The 20,904-nt window shown below is 29.7% G+C and overlaps 1 protein-coding gene, 1 long non-coding RNA gene and 1 pseudogene across 2 annotated transcripts; all 3 read left to right on the top strand.

The window, feature by feature from the left end:
• The first annotated feature begins 4,690 nt into the window (after positions 1-4,690).
• On the top strand, positions 4,691-5,833 carry LOC114425247. The gene is made up of 2 exons (XR_003669208.1): positions 4,691-4,994; positions 5,219-5,833. It is a non-coding gene; the product is annotated as an uncharacterized LOC114425247 (long non-coding RNA).
• Positions 5,834-6,206: 373 nt separating this feature from the next.
• On the top strand, positions 6,207-10,800 carry LOC114367431 (WUSCHEL-related homeobox 1-like). Its single transcript, XM_028324612.1, has 4 exons — positions 6,207-8,351; positions 8,517-8,804; positions 9,028-9,104; positions 10,054-10,800. Exons 1-4 carry the CDS (start codon positions 8,180-8,182, stop codon positions 10,609-10,611), a joined length of 1,095 nt encoding a protein of 364 aa, XP_028180413.1. The 5' UTR covers positions 6,207-8,179; the 3' UTR covers positions 10,612-10,800.
• Positions 10,801-15,081: 4,281 nt separating this feature from the next.
• Positions 15,082-19,494, top strand: LOC114367205 (annotated as a pseudogene).
• The last annotated feature ends 1,410 nt before the right edge of the window (positions 19,495-20,904 follow it).

Here is a 20,904-nt window from a genome sequence, read left to right as displayed (position 1 = left end):
TTGAAATTCTCAGTATTTAAAATTCTTTAGAATTTTAAATTTTCTCATCCAAACACACTCTTAGAGTATCTTTTGGATTCTTGGATTATTTTTTATGGGTCTATATAGTAATAGAATTTAATTTGAATTCTTAAATTTTACTTATGTAAAAAATAATATTTTTTGAAAAGAAACGGATTCTTGAAAGTCTTTTACTTAAAATTGAACCTTAGCATGAGAAATTCTTAAATATAATAATAATAAATTTGATGAACAAAGATTTTTGAGTTTAAAAATTCAGTTCAAAAATTATTATTAAAAATACTCTTTAAGAAAGAAAGAAAGAAAAATCTCAAAAAACCTAGAAAAGTGTCACCTGAATTTTCGTGAAAACAATGCAAGCATGCCAATCCCTACAGAAGCACACTACATAAGCACAGATAAATATGATACACAATCTAAATATCTATGTAAATTTAGCTAGTAAACTTTTAATAACAATCATTATGTCTCATTATGTCTAATTTTGAAGGACCCGCCTCTTTTTTTTTTTAATTCCTCAGCATGTGTTTGTTTTTAATTAGAATTTTAAATGATTTTAAGAGTTTTTGAATATTTAATTACGATTTTTAAATAATAAAAATCCTGAAATGTGTAATATGGGAGATTTTCCCAATTCTTTGAATTTGGAAATCATCTTGACTTCGTACTTATACATATAAATGAACGTGAATATATATGAATATGAGAAATATATAGTTTTAATAAATGTGAAAAATTGAGTTAGGTATAACTATATAAATGGATAAATATATTGTGGGAATGACTAATGTTAGGAGTGAATTTATAGTTTTTATACACCTAACAGGATTGATAATTGAAGTGGAATGAATTTATTGTATTTGTAAATATGTTAAGAGAAATTAATTTATTAAGTAATAGGTTTATGATTCTTAGTATAAGATGAATTTTATTTAAAGTGTTAGGTAGATAAAATTCATGGATTTTTATCAATAGTTTTAAATATTTTTTAAAAATTCACGGAGTTCTTTAAAATCTTAAAAATTCATAATGTCCTTTTAAATTTTATGAATTCATATTTTATAAATTCATTAAAATCTAAACTACAAAATTACAAAATTTTAATCATAAAAATCTTTTAACACACACGCGTACACATACGCACAAGCACACATGCGCACACACAGAGAGAAACAATGATAAATAATCTTTTCTTAAATAAGTTGATAACGAAAATGATATTCATGATAAAGAGGAGTGGTGATGGGTGCTACTCATGTTGGTGATATGTTGAGAATTTTGACATGATAATTTAGATATTTGTTTTTTTTTTCATTTTTTGTTTTGTGATTTTTTTAGAGGTTTTATGATTGTATCAAATTTTATTTAAATTTAATATATTTTAATCTAAACATTCTATTTTAATTTAACGATTCATTTATACAGTGTGTAAAACTAATGTTTTACATTAAATCTCAACCACTCAATTTAAATAATTTAAAGGTTAAAATTAATTCATTTAAAAAATTAAAAAATTCTAATTAGTAAAACACGACATATGATTTTATTATTTTTTATTAAACTAATTGATAAAAAGTCATTAATAATAACACTAGATAGTATTTTCTATGATATTTTTCCTATGTGTAAGGCCTATAAATTAAAGGCTTTGCATCAAATTTCATACCATTTAAGATCCTGCTTTAACCTTGAGGTGTTGTTACATGTTGTTAGGCATAATGAGAAATAAACTTTATCAATGAATTGTAATTTTTTTTCTTACTTTTTTTTACCGTAATTTTTAAAAACATTGAATCTTTTACTTGTAATCATGCAGTAATAATAATTGGAATACTAATCATTTGACTTGTAATCATGCTCATGCACTAACAACATTAAGGAAATAGATAAAGGTTTTTTTTTTACACATCCGAGATTTAAATTTAGGACTCATACATATTATTCTTAACCCCACTACTAGATCGGCCTATGAACATATAAATGTCTATTTAATCATATTACAAGATATGGTAATGCAGGGTGTGAGGTGTTGCAGTGGGATCTATTTATATGTAAGCTTGTTGTATATTCTTAGATGCCTCTAACAATCTAGTGTGCTCCTGGTCCTAGACGTGGGTTCAGGAAGGGTTATATTATTTTTTGATGGTTAAACATATGTATTAGCACCTCCTGTTTTGTTTCTTTTTTAATATGTATATCTTTATTAATTGACCTATAAAGATGAGCAATAGATAAAGGTCTGTTTTAGCCATATTTTTCTTAATTCTTGGAAAATAACAAGTTGTTTAAAAGAACATACAATACAAATACATTATAATAAGTTTGTCATTGGCATTCCAATGAATACAAACAACATTAAAATAAATCGAAAAAAAGAAGCAAAAGTAAGTTATAAGCAGAAATAATTGGTTTAGAAAACATGAAAGTAAACAAAAAAAATACAGTTTTTTTGTATGTAATTCAAAATCTGATAAATATTTTTTTTATGGAATTCAAAATTTCATTTTGAAAATAAGATCGATAAATATTATGAAAAATATCATCTAGAATTATTATTAATGATTTTATCAATTAATTTAAATAGAAATAATAAAATTATACCTCATGATTTGTTAATTAAAATTTTTAATTTTTTAAGTGAATTCATTTCAACATTTACATTATTTAAATGGAGTGATTTAGATTTGGTGTAAAACTGGTGTAAAAAGATCATATCCCATATATAAAAGATATCAAATATATATTCCAAAAATGTGGAAATAAATTATATTACGATGCTATATATTTAATTTTTCATACTATTTGATTATTTTTATTATTAAAATTAAGAAGATTTGGTTTCTTTATCAAATTTGTTCTTTAAAAAAATTCTCAAATTATTTTCTATCCAAATATTTGAGAGTTTATAATAATTGAAACAAACATATTTAAAAGTTTAAAATTAGGTTATTTAGAAATTTGTTAAAAGAAAATCCCTCATCATATTTCACCGGGCCCATCAAGTTATTTATTGTTTTCCTAGTCAACTGATTAGAGCTTTTATTGCTGCAGTAGGAGGAAAATCTCACAATATTACAGATTTGATCAATGATCACATTTTGGTGGAAGATTGCTGGAGGCTTGTATTTTGTTTTGCGTGAAAAAACCATTTTACAGTTTCTGCATCCACATCTTATAAATAACACATACAAATAGAGGAGATTCAAAATTTTGCAGGAAGGTAGGCCCTCCACCCACCAGAAAATTAAAGCTAGGAAATAATTAATCAATAATTATAGTATATAGTTTTCAAATGCTATATCAGCCAACGAGGAGTTCCAGTACCTTAACTAGTTATTAACTCAACCTAGGCTTTCCTTTATAATGATAAGAGGTCACTCATTCATTTAATAAATTTATACAATATTTTTCATAATATTATATTTTATCTTTTTTATTATATCAGTTGTCTTATATTTCTTTTTTATTTATAACCTTTTGTATAAATTTCTTGTATAAATGCAGTTTCTCTAATGACAAAGGAATGATTATCTTTCTAGCTATCTCTGTTGTATAACTTTTTGTGTAAGATTTTTGTATCAATAATTCAACATAGTTTATTTGAAAAGGACCATTAATCTGAAAGGCTATGTACAAAGACAGAAGCAGAGGCAAGGAGAGACACAATGAGGACATGAACAACCCCTCAAATAATATATCAACTAAATAGGTCAGGACCATGGAAAATAAGATTCCTAATGCATGGTTGTGGCAAATTTATCGTAGGGGTTGTTTTAAAAACAATTTATTAAATAGGATCTGTTTTAAAATAAATTGCAAGGAGGGTCTGTTATTTATGTGGGTGTCGCCATTGTTACTGGCGTGAAGCTTGTAATGTCACTGGCAATGGCGGAAACGGCGATGCCGCCATTGGCAGTAACGGGACAGGGAGAAAGGAGAGAGACCTACCATTGGCACGGACGTAATGGTACAGTATAATTTTATACTTTCGTTCAATGATTAATATAACTTCTAAAATATTTTTATTAAAGTTAACAAATTTATAATAAATGATAATAATTTCTAACTGAAGGATAATGAATGCATAATTTTTTTCTTCTTGAAATGGTAAAAGTCAATCAAGTTTAGTATTTCATGCATACTTTCATGATTGGTATTTGGATGAGTCTTTGACAGTTACATTAACATGAGAGTTATATATTTTATTAAAGTAATTGAGTTATTCGAGTTTTTTTTTAAAATAAAATCACATATGTTTATTAAACCAATTGGTCATTCATTTCCATAATTCAATAAAGGTTTTAAAAAATATTTTTATAATTATTGTTTAATTTTAAAAAAATTATATCTGTAATTTATTTACATCTAGTAAAATAAAATAATATTAAAAATAAATATATTTCCTATTATATTTTATGCTTCCTCAATAAGATGTTTAATTTCAATGTTATTTTATAACATTGAAATTTTTATTTATTTATAATTTTAAAATTTTATTAGTTTAAAAATATCCGTATAGTAAACGAAAGCTTGCTAATATTATATAATTTAATTATCTCTAGATAAATCGTAGATGGACAGGACAATTAGCAGTAAAGATTCAACAAAAAGAAAATAAAAATTGGAGTGAAGATAACACATGTAACACTTAACGATACTTACACATAGTTCCCTCCCTGAAATATCACAATCTAACATTAACCATACATTCTAATTTCAACTCCCTTCCCCCAATATAGACCTATCCCCGTAATATCCATCAATTCAAGGATCCTTCATCTTTGGTTGAGGCAACACCACAACCAACAAGTTCACCTCCTTCACCGAGAGATGGATCCATCAAGGTGCTTGCGTTTCCTGAGAACCGTGCTGATGACATTCAAGCTGAGGCCAGAGCCCTGGCTCGTGCTGCTAATGCAACTTCGTACACCCCTCAGCTTGTGGCCTCCAAATATGGCTCCCAACCCATCAAGGTTTTTCACCTCTTTCTTCTTCTGTTTCTCCCAAAGTTTGAGTCTTTTTCGTGATATCTTTTTTGGGTGTGATTTTTTTGGTTCCAGGTTTTGGATTTTTGTGAATTGGTTCTTCTTGTTTCTCCCAAATTTAAGTTTGAGTCCCGTCATTCTGTTTCTTCTTCTGTTTCTCCCAAATTTAAGTGTATTAATTTTGTAAATTAGATTTTAATTTTGTAAATTAGTGTGCCGCAGGATCCATTAGTGGGACTGCCCACGTTGGCATGTCCCGCCAGTGCCAATGACGGGTCTACCAATGGTGGGTCTCTCTCCTCTCTCCCGCCAACACCAATGACGGTATGCCTTCATCTCTCCTAGTCAGCCTATGAGCTTCTTCATCTCTTCTAGTCAGACCCCGTCCCACTGCTGTCAATGGCGGCATCGTCGTACAAGCTTCACGCCAGTAACAATAGCGGCACCCACGTAAATAACAGACTCCCCTTGCAATTTGTTTTAAAACAGACCCTATTTAATAAATTGTTTTTAAAACAACCCCCTACAATAAATTTGCCGCATGGTTGTACGTAAATTCATTAGCTTGCTAGGTCCATCTTACAAGTTCCAAAAGGATTTTAGTACTATGTTATATTGTTACATCTAGTATTTCTTATTTTAGTAATTAAAATTACATAAACAACTAAAAAGTCAAAAGGATCAAACTATAGATGTCTCGAGAATTAGACTATGTTTGATTTTCAGTTAGAGTCTTCTAATATCAATTCAAAAAGTAAAATTGAAAGGAAAAAGAAAACCTCTTGTTTAATTTTCCGTTGAGTTCAATTGTAATTTAATTTGCCTTATTTATCAGTTTAAAAATGAAAAAAATAATAGAATTACTATTACAAACTCGGTTTATAAAATGAAATCTAATGTTTTGGATGTGAATTGATAAAATCAATTTTGAATTAAAGTGAATTTTTAGAATTGATTTTATATAAAATTGATTAATAGAATTTGAAGTATTTAACATTATTTTTGTTTAAGGATAACATATATCAGGAAAATGTTTTTTTTATAGAAAATGTTATTTGGATACTATTGATAAAAAAAAATTAGATGTGTAATTACTAAAATAGGTTTTGTTATCCTTAATTATGTTACGTCCATCAGTAATTCTTTGTATAGATTCTTTCTACTATATATAATTAGCTATTTATATTAACAAATTAAAAATTAAGCTAAATATGTTTTCTAAATCGACACAATAAACGAACATTTCATATCTGTGAATACATACTGCTAAAATAGCTTTATTTAGGCCATAGGTAAGGACGGTCCATGGAATACAAACCAAGTACTCATTGGCTTGACAACAAAAAAAACACTCATTGGAAATATATATGTTTAGCAATTACCATAGACTCGCTAAACAGGAATGGAGAAATATAACATAATTAGATTTTTCCTTTCATGAATCCATTTCATTTTCATTATAATCAAAAGCTATCCCAAGAAGCTACAGTAACATGGTTAATTTGCCATCAGAAACATAATAACATAGTGTGAACAAAAGGAATCATGTTTAATTAGAATGTAAAAGCTAAAAGGTATTAGGTTCTTAAAATCATGCCAGAGATATGAAACCAAACATTTCTAGTAAAATCGAAAAGGAAAATCAAACATATTTCTGTGTAGTAAAACCACATTTAACCGCGTGTGTAATCTAGTACTGAATTAATTTCACGTTGCTAATTAACATTGATTCCAAACACACTATCAAAATTAAGTTTACAAAATGTAATCCAAACATACATTTGTTTGTACCGTTACTATGTATCACCATTTTAAACAGTAATCACAATTGCCCGCCGTAAAATTAAGATATTTTGACTTTTTGTAACCGCACCGTGACGGTAATTATGAATCACCCGCAATACAACCGCGATCACAATTTAACATCATGCTATACGTTATATACTTGTATTAAGTTATTAACAAATTCCATATAATAATAATAATAATAATAATAATTTTATGTAAAAAGGGTAGAGACATCAGCATGTGTGATTGTGAAGGTGAAAATCTAAAGAGTAGAGACAAAAATCCGTACAGTGGATGTGCAGAGAGAGAGGGAGAGGGTGGACAGCATATTAGACAAAGAAAAAGGGTAAGGAAAAGCAGAGAGAGAGAGGGGCAGTTTGGATTGAGAATTAGTGTGAAAGGCACGAGACATGAGGAGACCAATAAATGAGAATGGTGGAAAAAAAAGGGTCAAGCGATGAGCCTCATCATGCCCCTCATGATCGTTACGTCCTTTTACATTCTCTTCTCCCCAAACATAGACCAGAATTCCACGCTTCCTTTCCTCCTCTGGGTCTCTTCTTCCACACTCTCTTTTTTCCTTTTTTTATTTATTTATTTAACAATCTTTCTCTCTCTCTCTCTAAAGTCGTCTAAACACACCCTTCACTTTTGTCCCATGTTGCACCAACACCACCACTCTCAACCGACTAATCTTTCAACAACAACATTTTTTGCTTTAAATAATATTACATGGACATTTGATATGCTACCTAACACACCTAGTGAGAGAAAAAAAATATAAATATATATGAAAATTTATAACGTGAGAGAAAAAAAATATAAATACAAAAATAGATATTGATAAAATATTCATGTATTATTGCTAGCTTGCTTTATTACCATCCATATATATATATATAAACTTTGTCTACTTTTCATTTCATGTAGCTAGGACTTACCATTTTTCAATCTATCTGGTCCACCACTCTCTTCACAAACCTACTGCTTGCATGCTACCTCTACTCTTCACACTACACACTCTTCCTTTTCTTTGTTTTTGCTTCTTCTTCTTCTTTTTTTATCAACTTCAACACCATTCTAGTATATACTCTATCATTTCAACTCCCATTGCCAAGTGACAAGGGAAGGACGATAGAGACAGATAAACAAATCTATTTAAAGCACTCCCACTTTTATATATATGCCTATATATTTAACACACCCCTTTCATTGTTTTAGTATATATATATATAAGCTGATAAAGCTAGTACCTAGGTAGCTTCGTTCTGTGCTATATATATATATATATATATAACCTTTTTTCTCCTATCACCCTGGTGATCACACACACATAAAAGGATACACCAAAAACCCTAGCCTTTTTGCTCTCATTGGCTACCAAAATGTGGATGATGGGTTATGAAGGTGGTGAGATCAACATGGTTGAACATTCACTCAGTACAGGAAGGAAACTCAAGCCTCTCATGCCAAGGCCAATGACGACAACAACCACTCCTAGCTTATCTCACATCCATGGGAATGATTTCCTTTCACAATATCGTTATCACCATCTTGGTATGTTTATGTTTAATTTATGTGTGTGTGTGTGTGTTAATTGTTTTCTCTTTCCTTAGTAGTAGTAGCTGTTTATATGCATTTTTTGCTACTTTATCTTTTCAAAGAGTTATATATATGTGTGTACAAAGAAATTAAAAAGCTGTTTATTTCTTTTGGGGGCAGTGGCAGAAAAAAACAAGAGAGAGTTCAATGGTGCAACACCAGTTGTGGTGAGCTCAAGGTGGAATCCAAGCCCAGAGCAACTAAGAGCCCTTGAAGAATTGTACAGAAGAGGAACAAGGACACCATCTGCTGAGCAAATCCAACACATCACTGCACAGCTTAGAAGGTTTGGTAACATTGAAGGGAAGAATGTGTTCTATTGGTTTCAGAATCACAAAGCCAGGGAGAGGCAAAAGCGCCGCCGCCAAATGGAATCAGATGCTGAACCTCCAGAGAAGAAAGATTTAGGTGACATGCATGCATCATGACACACCCTCATGATGCCATTCATAATTAATTAACTAATCCATAATCATTTTATTCAAACCATTCAGTTTTGTTTGTTAGAGATCTGTAATTAGTTATATGTTATGTGTAGCTTTTTCTTCTTCTTTTTTTTTTTTTTACTTATTCTGATTGTTGCTTGAGATATCAATTAAGTGTGTTGTTTTGTTTTTCTTTCTGTCTACAGCTGCAAGTAGGACAGTGTTTGAAGTTGAACGGACCAAGAACTGGACACCCTCAACAAACTGCAGTACTATGGCAGAGGTCTAATAATATTCCATTTCTAATGTCCTGCTTTTTCTATTTGTATTTGTTCATGGACTAATTAATTAATAATATCTACCCTAGCCTGTTTTTTTTACTTGGGATTTGCTTAATAGCAAAAAGTTCATAAGCATGATCCATTAAGTGGTCATTAGTTATTGGCATATGATTACTAGAGATCAAGTTGATATGGGAAACATGTATATTATGGAAAGATCTGCACTAGGTATAGGGAAAGTACCCAACAAAAGCTTCGTATGTTGGGAAATGAAAATGGCTTAAAAGCTGGAATTCCTTCCTTTCTGTCGGCTCTGCTGTTATGCAACTTAGCTCTGCTTTTGGGGCTTGTGTTGTGCTCATTCATGTCATTTAGGTCAGTAGTTTCAAGGGCATCCCAATATAATATTCTATGCAACTGAGAGCACCTTTTGTGATGGAAAAGACATCCTTAACCCTACTTTTATTTGACTTCTTTAGACCATGCATGCACCTTTTAATTGAATGACTAGAAATTAATTTGAATCAACAACTTTTAATAATAAAGTTCATATCGAAATGCGTGCAAAAATTACTTTAACATTATTACTATAATATAATTTTTTCACTGGTTGTGTTTATATACATTGTGTCATATACATGTATATTTTTCTAGGAACTTGGGGTGCACAATTGAAATGTCTTATCCAATACTTCTTTTTTCTCCTTTTGTTTTCTGTTTTTCATTTTAGACATAGTGTGTATGGAGTGAATTTAAAAATATTGTATGCGCATAAATTCAGTAAATAAAAGCAAAATTAAAACAAAAAAAAATTCTAATTTTTTGATAAAATTACTTTTATCTCAAAAGAATTTTTTGTTCTGAAAATCAAACATGCAAATAGTAGATATATATTTTGGTTTTCAATTTCATGTTTGTTACATTACATGGCTTCAATATTCAAATACACAGGAATCTGTTTCAACACAAAGGACAGCAAAAGCAGTAGCGGCTGCAGAGAGTAGAACAGATGGATGGCTCCTATTAGATGAAGGGGAACTACAACAAAGAAGGAACCTTTTCGAAAGGAATGCAACGTGGCATCATGTGATGCAGTTACCTTGTCCTTCTCCTTCTGCACCTGTCACCCATCTCATAAACACCACTCCTAATGCCTCTGCAGCTAGTAGCAGCATGACCACTACTACAACCACAGTAACAACAACAAGAAGAAGAAAAATGGACCCAAACCTCATTATTAAGACACATGATCTCAGCTTTTTTATTTCACCCCTGCAGAGAGAAAACAGTGTTATCTACTTAAGTAGTAGCAGTAGTACTAGTGAAGATGATAACTGTGTGGATGAGTCTCAAACCCTTCAACTTTTCCCATTAAGGAGTACTGGTGATGGAAGCAGTGACAACATGATGAAGGATAATGAGACAGAGATATCAACTTCAGCAATGAATAATGCCAACAACTTGACCACCCCTGGCCAGTTTTTTGAGTTCCTTCCTATGAAGGAGTAATATGATCAGCTGAAACACATATATGCTATGTTTGTAAAATGATGGGAATGTGTTTTGATTTTGTTGTTTTGTTGGAAAAATGGCACTGCTTTTATTGTTAGTTGTTAGATGATGCGATGTTTCAAGGAATTGGTGCTGTAATATGACACTGACTTTGAATGAAGGTGTTGCATTTTGCCTTTAACTTCATTTGGACTATGATGGTTGAACCAAAAGGAGAATTATTTAAGTGATTAATTCGATGGTTAATGTCTGCATGTGGGCTCTGATCATGAGAGCTGAGAATAGGGTGAAGGGGGGAACTTTAATGAAGAATGTAAGGAGATTGATCTTAGAATTTGATTTTTTTAAGACATGGAAATAGGAATAAGATGTGACAGATTCGGATGTTGGAACAGCTAGCTATGAGTTTAGGTTGGAGTGTTTTTTTGTTCTTTTGTGATAAACATTGAAACGGTGCTGCAGTACGCATATGCGGTGTATTAATGTAGTTCTAGTGGAGTAAGTAAAGTTTGAGGTGCAGTTTATGACATTGAAGAAATCACATCAATGCTTAGAAGGGAAAAGAAGCAGACGCATTTAAAGTGAGATTCTTGTACGTAGTATTCAATTGAATAGATGTTTTGTTGATACAAGAAGTTAAAACAAAAAAATTTGGTATATATAATATAATGTGATGAGAGTAATAAATTTTGATTATACAGTATCTTACCTTGATAAAAAGTGAGGGACACCGACGCACGTACAGTTTTCAAGTGCAATTTCACAAACTAGTTTCAACAACTACTCTAAAAACAATATACCCGAACAAGTTTTGTTGCATTTGTTTAAAAACACAATTTACTTGTTCTATAAACAAGTATGACCATAAAAAGATCGAACAATTTAAACGTGCCTTTTGTTTCTTGTGTACTATTTCTACCTGTGTGAAAGTAGAAAAAAATGAATCTAATTAAAGACACTTTGAGTCCACAATATATTATTATGCATTATAAACTTATAACGCTTTTATTTGTGAGTGTAAACTTTACCTTTGCTACTTATGAAAAAATTGTTATTCTTGGCATCATTTACATGTCACAAGTGATCATGGTGTTATGTTTGTTGAATTGTGATAAAAGCACATGAATGTTTGTCCATGTACAATATAACATTGATACTCCTGTTGTTTCTGGAATCCAAATCGAAAAAATGTATTATTATTATCTGTCAGTGAGATAGGATTAAGCTATAAAGCCTAATTACATGACACGATACGGATACAATGATACCGCAAATATTTTAAAATTAAAGATACGATATATTTTGATACGTTAATAAAAAATTGTTAAAAAAATTATATATGTATGCAAATATGCATATTTCGGAGGGAAGTAATGTTCTTTTTTCCTAATTCCTACACTTTTAGCATTTTTTTAATTTTAAAAATATTAAAATTAAAAATTCAAAAAATAGCTCAAGCCATATTAGAGCCATATCCCAATACGGCTTGAGCTGTGTCCCCCAACCTAAGTTGTATCCTAGCCGAATCCAAGACGTATCTGTTATTTTTTTTATAAAAAAAAAAATCAATACTTCCTGAATACGTATTTGGACAATATCGGTGTTCAACCGGTACGTTGGTCATTTTTGAGTATCGGGGCTACAAAAGGAATTAAGTAATACTCAAATATCCATCCAGGACCAAATAATGTATGAAGCTAGCTTCATTGATTTACAATAGCAGAAGAAGAGGACTTCCCCTTAAGTCCTTATAACCCCACTCATGCATCATAGCATTGCTGCATTATGTGATTGAATCAACGAGTCAGTGCTTGCTGATCATATTTAGCGTTATGCATATGGTTCAAATAATCAATTTTGCAAAAATAAACTATTGGACTTTACTCTCAATTCTGAATCGCAAAAAGCATGTGTTGTTAGCAAATAACTAATCAAGTAATAGAATGCCTCTCTTTAGCCAAACTTTTTCCACTTTACACTTAAAATAATTATAAACTTTAAAATGAAAAAGATTCTATAGCCTTTTATTTTCGTACAATGGCCCTTTATTAGCCATGATATTCAAACCCCACTACTAGGCAAATTTAGTGGGTTAGATTGCATATAGCTTCTGAGGTTAGTTTTGTCAGTGTCAACCGCCATTAATCAGTCACGTGGTCTTGATGTGTATACATACTTATGTACATAGAGACTAGCCAGAGATATAAGCTAATTTGATGATTAAGAAAGAATGAAAGAAAAAAAAAAAGATGACATATTCATTTTTTTGTTAACAAAAATTAATAAATTATTAATTAATACTTGTTGATAAAATAATGTACATAGAGAATAGAGACTAGAGAGAGAGAATAGAAGGATCTAACAATTTGAATTGAGAGGGTCTTTATAGATAAGTAAATCATTTTAGTATTTATAAAATTTTATATCATCCCATTTAACGGCCGTAAATTAATGAGAGATCATATCATATAATCTATTGTCCTTAGATAATATTAAATTTCTTTGAATGAAAAAAAAAATATATCTTTTGGTTAACTAATTGAAAATATCTTTAGAAAATGACCACTCACGTCTCACGGGTTGTTTTCTAGTGCATAATTAATTATATGACAGCAATATATTTGTAAAGATGGTTAATTCATTCACCGCATCATTGTGTTCGTCTTCCTCACTTAACTATTAATCCGTACAAGTTCAGTCCCCAGTTCTTACTGCATCTATTCCACATATACCCAGTGAGTGTAGCAGGGGATGCAGGGACTGATATCTATTCGCTTTTAAAGGTAACTGAACTGAACAAAACTATCAGAAGAATCAAGTGCTACTTTTGGAAACTTAGGGCAAAAAGTTTTTCACTTTTTTACTTGCCACCAACTTGAAACTTACTGTATCCTTTTACAGAAAATAAAATTATTATGTCTGCGTACTCTAACCCATTTTTAGTGACAAATTAAACTACCAAGACAACTATATATACTTTCTTATGATGCTGGTGTATGATAGGATTTCAAATAAGATGCCTTTGAAAGTTATTATGGGCCTTATTTTTTTTTTAAAAAAAAATAATAAGTTGTATATTTATATTTGATCAAATGTGGGTAATTTATAGTATCTTCGAAAAAATTGGTTGGATTTGCCAATGAAACAGATGCATGGTATCAATAAGTAGAAGATTTTATTTCGTCCTCATTTAATTTATCATCATAATTGTTTTGTGCTGGATTTTCTTATAGATTTTGTTTTGAAATATTAGTAAGTAGACATATATGTCTTACAAATCTAACTGTTTTGAGAGTGTATTTGTTAAAATTTGTACTTAGGACTAACTCAATTTTAACAAATTGACTAGTAAAGTTAGAAGTACTCGACCAAGCATTAATATATGAGATTACATAGGTAATATCTTTAGTCGATATAAGGCTAAACATATTTAAGATGGCTTTTTAACACATCTCACACCCAGGTCTATAGGCCAAAAGCATGGCAGTGTAGGAGACCCAACAATAAATCTATCATATACTCTAACATTATTTTAAAATTTGGATTTAATTAAGATTTAATTTAACATTTCAAAATCGATTTGTAAATTAAGGATTATCCAAGTCTTATAAAGGTTACTAATTTGTTTAGATAACATATAAGAATTAATTAATTATATCCAACAAAATTATGATGATACCATAAAAAAAGTGACTATTTATAACTTTAAATTCGCCATAAAAAATAATTTATTATTTCTCTCCGTAAAAATAATCCCAACACATTGTACATTAACGCTATTTCTAGTCAATTTAGAACTCACACATGTACCCTCACTCCAAAATCAATGAAAAGATTCCAAATTAAGAAAATCACAATAAAATTAAGGGTTAATTAAGACTAATCCCTAAACTTTTTCAATTTGAATTTTTGTTCCTAAATAAATTTTTGACTGATTAAGGTCTCTTAACATTTTTTTCTATTAAGATTTTAGTGTTTGTCATTTATTTATGCCATTAAACAAAAATGTGACAATAATTTTATTATCATTTTATTCGCGTTTATTTTCTTGCAGATAAAAATGGCCAAAAGTTCATTCTATAAACTGATTATTAAATATTAGATAATTTCTCGTGGCTTTAGCCACAAGAAATTGCTACACACCATTTTAATTATTTGTACTTTGACGTTCAACACAAAAATCAACACAACACAAATTCACGCCACGTTCAAATCAGAAAAACAAATAACAAATAAAATATGATCTTCAAGAACTAAATCATGTCATGCTCAAATTGCAAAATACCATTTTAATTATGTGAACTTTCACGCTCAAATCCAAAAACAAATAGCAAATAAAATCAGCACAACACAAATTCATGCCACGCTCAACTCAAATAGCTTTGTTTCTTTTGATTAATTTGACTCTCTCCTATTTGAAAGGGATGAGGAAGGGTTGAGAGACAAATTTTCATATATATATTATACATGGCTGTGGCTGATGCATTTGATGAGCACTGTGATTACTTGTTCAAGGTTGTTCTGATTGGGGAGTCAGGAGTTGGGAAGTCAAATCTGATATCAAGGTTTCCAAAAGATGAATTCAGGTTGGATTTCAAGCCAAGCAGAGGTGTGGAATTTGCATACAGAAACATCAAGGTCAGGGACAAGCTCATCAAAGCACAGATATGGGACACTGCCGGCCAAGAGAGGTAACTAAACTCATCATGATTCGAATTCATGCTCCTTCTCAATTCTTTATTTCTTTTTTAACTACTACTCCCTAATGAATCAATATGTCTTGTTTGTCCCTTTCTTTATAATTTGTCTTCTTGATATCTCAGCAAATTAAAGCTAGCTAGCTAGGTAGTGTTTTAGTGGTTAGGATAAAACTTAAAAGGCTTAAATATCATTAAAGTTTCTAATAAATAATCAGATTTTATTTTAGGTTTATAATAAATTTTTTCATTATTTTAAGTCTATAATATATTAAAACATTTATTTTGAATATTTATGTCAATAACTTAAAATAAAAATTTTAATATATTAAAGATTCAAAATAATAAAATTTTTATTGAAGGTCCAAAACAAAATTCGATTATTTATTAATTATTTTAAATACAATTCTGTAGGTATATATGGTCTCTCTTATTTTTCCATAAGAATTCAAATTTCACTTCACCAATATCCAAACCTTTAATGCATGTCTTTATTATGTCTATGTGAAGTATCCGAGTACAAATTTAATTCTGATTAGAAAACAGTACAAATATTATTAAGAAATTCTATTATTCAAGTCTTGTTTTGATGGTTAACCAAATTACCTAATTCTTGAGCTAAGAAACACATTAAAAGAAGACCCTTTTGAAGCTGCAGAAAGCACGACAGAACTCAGTTGCATGGTACTTTGGTATTTTTTTTTTTGTCTTGACGTCATTAATTGGTGTTGGTTTCATTTCATTTCATCTTCTTTTTTTTTTAAATGAAAAGTTTGACGCTTTTGTTCTCTAACTGGCATTTTCAATTTCAATGTCGGTGTCCTTTGGTTTTGGGTTTGCTTCGTCTAGAGGAATTTAATCAATTAAATTAATTTGACTTGATTATTTAGACTTTCAATCTTGTACAACTTTTGATGCCTCTACTTCCCCCACAATATCATGTCCCACCCCCTTTTCTTTTGGCTGCATTTTTGTTAGCTTGCTATGCCTCTTTGCCTTTTGCTCGGGGATAAAAGGTATAGAAAAATATAAAGAGACAAAAATATTTATAGCATTTTTTTCAATTATAATAGTGTATTTAGGAAGAAAAAAACATTAATTTTGAGCTTAATTTTTTGATTTTTTACAACAATGATAATGAGATTTGAATTTAAGATTTACTCCCTTGGTCCCATTATAATCGTCATATTAAATTATTTCATATAAACCAAAGAAAAATCAATAAATAAATAAAAAAGAATACTAATTTTATAAAATTAATTTTATCATCATTAATTTATTTTTTATTTTTATAGCATATATCATTAATACTATAAGAAATATAAGTGGTCAAAAATAATTAATGATATATTAAAAAATTAAAATGAATTTTTTTAGGATAAATTATTTTTTCCCAACGATTATTATTATTATTATTATGGGACGGCGGAGAGAGTACAAATTATGTAATCTATTTATTAGTAACTACTAAGTCGACATAGTATATTAATTGAATATAGATTTGGTTTTGGGGTTGAAAGCATATCTGGAAATCCTTTCCCGTGGACCTAAATCCATTTGATACATATATACACTGAGATTATCATGCATTGAATTCCAAGCACGACGCAGGATTTATATTTGTTTATGATTTATAAAGAAGAAAAAAATGCTCGTAAAATGAACACTGTAGACTGATCATTGAGTGTGGTGTAAGATTTGGTTTAAGATTTGAACTTAATTAATCATAATATCACTGACACGTTCACAAAATATTTAAGTCCAATCAACCCATTTATTCTATTTAAAAAAAATCATTTTAAAAGCTTTAGTTTTAAATTGATTGCCACTTGTTCCTAAAAAATGATTTTCACTTTAAAAATAATAAAAATTAAGCTTAATTGCATTGTTTATCTTCTAGAACTATATCTAGTTTTAGTCTTTTAAGTTATTTTCAAATAAATTGATTTTATCTATTTTTAAAATTAATAAATTTGGTCAACTCCTCAATTTTTTTATATATGTCAACGTACTCCTCAATTTTAATTCATAAAAAACTTTCAAATTCATATTTTTTACTAAAGCTTTTTACGAATTAAACTGATAATTAAGTTTAGTTTCACTCAATATTCACTAACCAATAATATATCAAATTCCACCTAAAAATAATTGTTTCCTTCTTTAAATCTTAATCTCACATCTTATAAAATCTATTAAATTTTTACTAAGCAATAATTATTATAAATGCTTTTAAAATCTTAGGCATTAATCATTATTAGTATTTAGCCTGTAAAACGCTTTGACCTAATTCTTACCAACTTCCCTGATTTTCTGCTCTCATAAAAAAAAGTGTTTGGATATGTTGACATGCACTTTAGCTCACTTAATATAATAATATACCCCATTGCACATTAAATATATTTGAATAGACTATTACTAAACCTCCACGTGACTTGGAAAATTTGCATCAAATTTTGGACAGAGTTGGAATTAGAAAACATAAGGGAGACACTACACAGTGAAAAATATCAGAACAAATAAGACCGGTGAAAACTTTATGAAGAATTACTTAAGGAACTTGAGCTAAAAATGTTTAGCTCCTCTGTAGCATAATTGAAAAGTGACTTTGCCAGTGTAGTGTATCGTGCTTCGTTTGATCGATTTGAATGATGGGAATGAAAAAAAGAACAATGATATTTTTATACATTAAAAAATTATGTTTGCCTCTATAACTCTTTTTTTTTTCCTCTTCTATTCTGTTACTTCACCCGTGATTATTTTTTTTTTCATCTCTTTAAACTAAAGTAAGTGTAGATGTACTAACATTAATATTTTCCAAATATAAATCAGTGAGTTTAAAAAGTAGGACTCATATTCAAGAGAGTTTTTTTAATGCAATGTAATCTTAATAAAATAGTGCAAAGGTTAATGAGTGATGATGTGGGTCCATGACAAGGATTGGACACGTTCAGGCTAAGCTTAATAATAAAGAGGGATGAAAATGATGGTGATCGAGTAAGAACAAAATCAAGTGGCATCAATAGGTCGAAGAAATGCATATGCATGTGATACTTTGAAGGTTTTTCATTGGTCACCAACCCCATGATCAATAGTTTGTTTCTAATTGTCCTGGCACACCAGACAGTCTCTCACCTACACCCAAATTCATCATTTGCAGACCAAAATCTTGTACGGTTCATACTGTAAAAATCACAGCAAATAGTTTGCCTTCATCAGAATCTAATTTAACCACAAACTTTCTTGCTTAGCTGAAGAAAGGACTAGCAAATATTATATTGCATATTATATGCTCGCCGATATTTTGTTTCAATTAAATACCGGGTTTGTAAATTAATAATCACATACAATTTATTTTAAAAACAGAAAAATATTATGTTTTTGGGGTGAACTAGTTTAGTTATTCTAACAATGTATAGAATTTTACACTAATTCAAATTTAAATTGCAATACATAAGACTTTTCCTTTCTAATAGAAGGGTTTCAATTTTAAGAGTTTCAACTTTCAATACATAATTCATACATGATTTTAAGGGATAAAGTTTGAAAAGGAGTGTTCTATTTCTATCATTTTAAGCTCTATAGTCTATATCCACCAAGTAGATTTTTGTTTAATTATTATTTTATAATATTGTTTATCTCTCAATTGTGGCCATTGCTTAATTTGGAGTATGAAAAGTCTTAGTAATATACTCCTATCATTTGATCTTACATTTCATTCTCAAACATATATATGTGAACAATTTTGCGGTAGGTTTAGGGCTATCACAAGCTCATACTACAGAGGTGCCTTGGGGGCAATGCTAGTGTATGACATAACCAAGAGAGCAACTTTTGTGAATGTAGGAAAATGGTTACATGAATTGAGAGAGTTTGGAGGAGAAGACATGGTGGTTGTTTTGGTGAGAAACAAATCTGATTTGGATCAATCAAGGCAAGTTGAGAGAGAAAAAGGAAAAGGGTTTGCAGAAACAGAAGGATTATGTTTCATGGAAACCTCTGCTTTGCAGAATCTGAACGTTGATGAAGCATTTTGGAAATGATCACTAAGATCCATGACATCATAAGCCAGAAAAGTTTGGAAACCAAAATGAATGGTGCAGCATTAAATCTTCCTAGTGGAAAAGAGATTCATATAGCTGATGAAGTTACTGCTACTAAACAAGCTAAATATTGTTGTTCATGATTATAGCTTGCATGATGAATTTTTGCTATTTTGCAAGTATCTTTGATCAACTCAGTTGTTGATTCTTCCTGATTTCCCCACTTTCCTTTTAGTTTTTCTTTGATATATGATGTCGTGGTAATTTTTTCAGAACTGACGAATTATATTATTTATCCCTTTTTATGTACAGATATTAGGTTCACATTTTGTTTGTGTCAGATAATGATAAAAAAAAAATAGAGTTTTATTAAATGACTTTCCTTGCGGTTTTCTTTTTTTCCTTTTTGCCTTTTTCTGCTGATGGCCTTCTGCTGGTTGTCCATGGAGTGAGAGAGAGGAGAGCGAAACATTAATCAGTAGAGATTATTATTATTAAAAATTTAGCCATAAGATTATTACAATGTTCATAATTGCATTTTAGATTAAATTTTACGTATAAAAAAATTAAAATTAGTAAAAATTAATTGAGTAAAATTAATTTTAAATTGTTAAACATAATTTAGATATATTCTTAAATTAATGTCAACCACATATTTTACAGTGAAAAGTGTGTATGATGTGAAAAATTAATTCTTGATATAAAACAAACAAACTCTTAAGATAAATTTCAGGTTTAATTTGAATTATTATATAAATATCGAGTTAGCTAGTGAAAAAAATGACATAACTTTAAGGAATTCATATTAATACAAGGGCCACCATAAAAATGTCCCCAAGACCAAGTAAGAAAACATCAATAATAGACATACTTTTGGTGAAAAGAAGTGAGAAAATATAAATATTGGCTAAATAGTGAAAATTTGTGAGATGTGAAAAAAATGTTTCTTGAAGGTGTGATACGATAAAAAAATTGTTTCAAGATGTACAAAAAGTTTAACAAAATAATCTTATCTTTAAATTTGTGAGATCATATTTTATTATTAAAAAAATCATTATTAGTAAAGATATGGATTCAAAACAATAAGAATTCAATGCAGGTTGGTTCGTCATGTTAATTTAGTGAGAATTAATTAATTCTAAACAGGGATATGGGATAGCAATAAAATTGTAATATAAATTGTGTACTTTTTAATAAAATTTATATAAATTGTAGTACGAATGTTAAAAGATTGAGTACCCTTTAGAGTTTAGATTAATCTAACACGTTTCTGTTATCACTACTAATCACCCACAAGTTTTTTTTTTTTTTTTGGCATCTACACCATAGATTAGAAAGTGATGTTCCACACTGCTCAATGGCTAATAATCCGCCATAGCATTCTTTTACTCACATTGTTACTTCCTATCCTTCAGTGGCATCCCGCTTCTGTAGCTCTTCTTCACACCACTTGTTTGGTCAAACACATTGACTATCCTATTGTTAAATGGAACCAGCGTTCAGCCTTTACTAGTTCATAAACTGATCCAATTTAATATCGACTGAAAAAACTG

Source organism: Glycine soja, chromosome 9 (assembly GCF_004193775.1).
Source record: "Glycine soja cultivar W05 chromosome 9, ASM419377v2, whole genome shotgun sequence".
Lineage (NCBI taxonomy): Eukaryota > Viridiplantae > Streptophyta > Magnoliopsida > Fabales > Fabaceae > Glycine > Glycine soja.
Note: the sequence above shows the minus strand (reverse complement) of the source record. Positions and strands in the feature narration are given on the sequence as shown.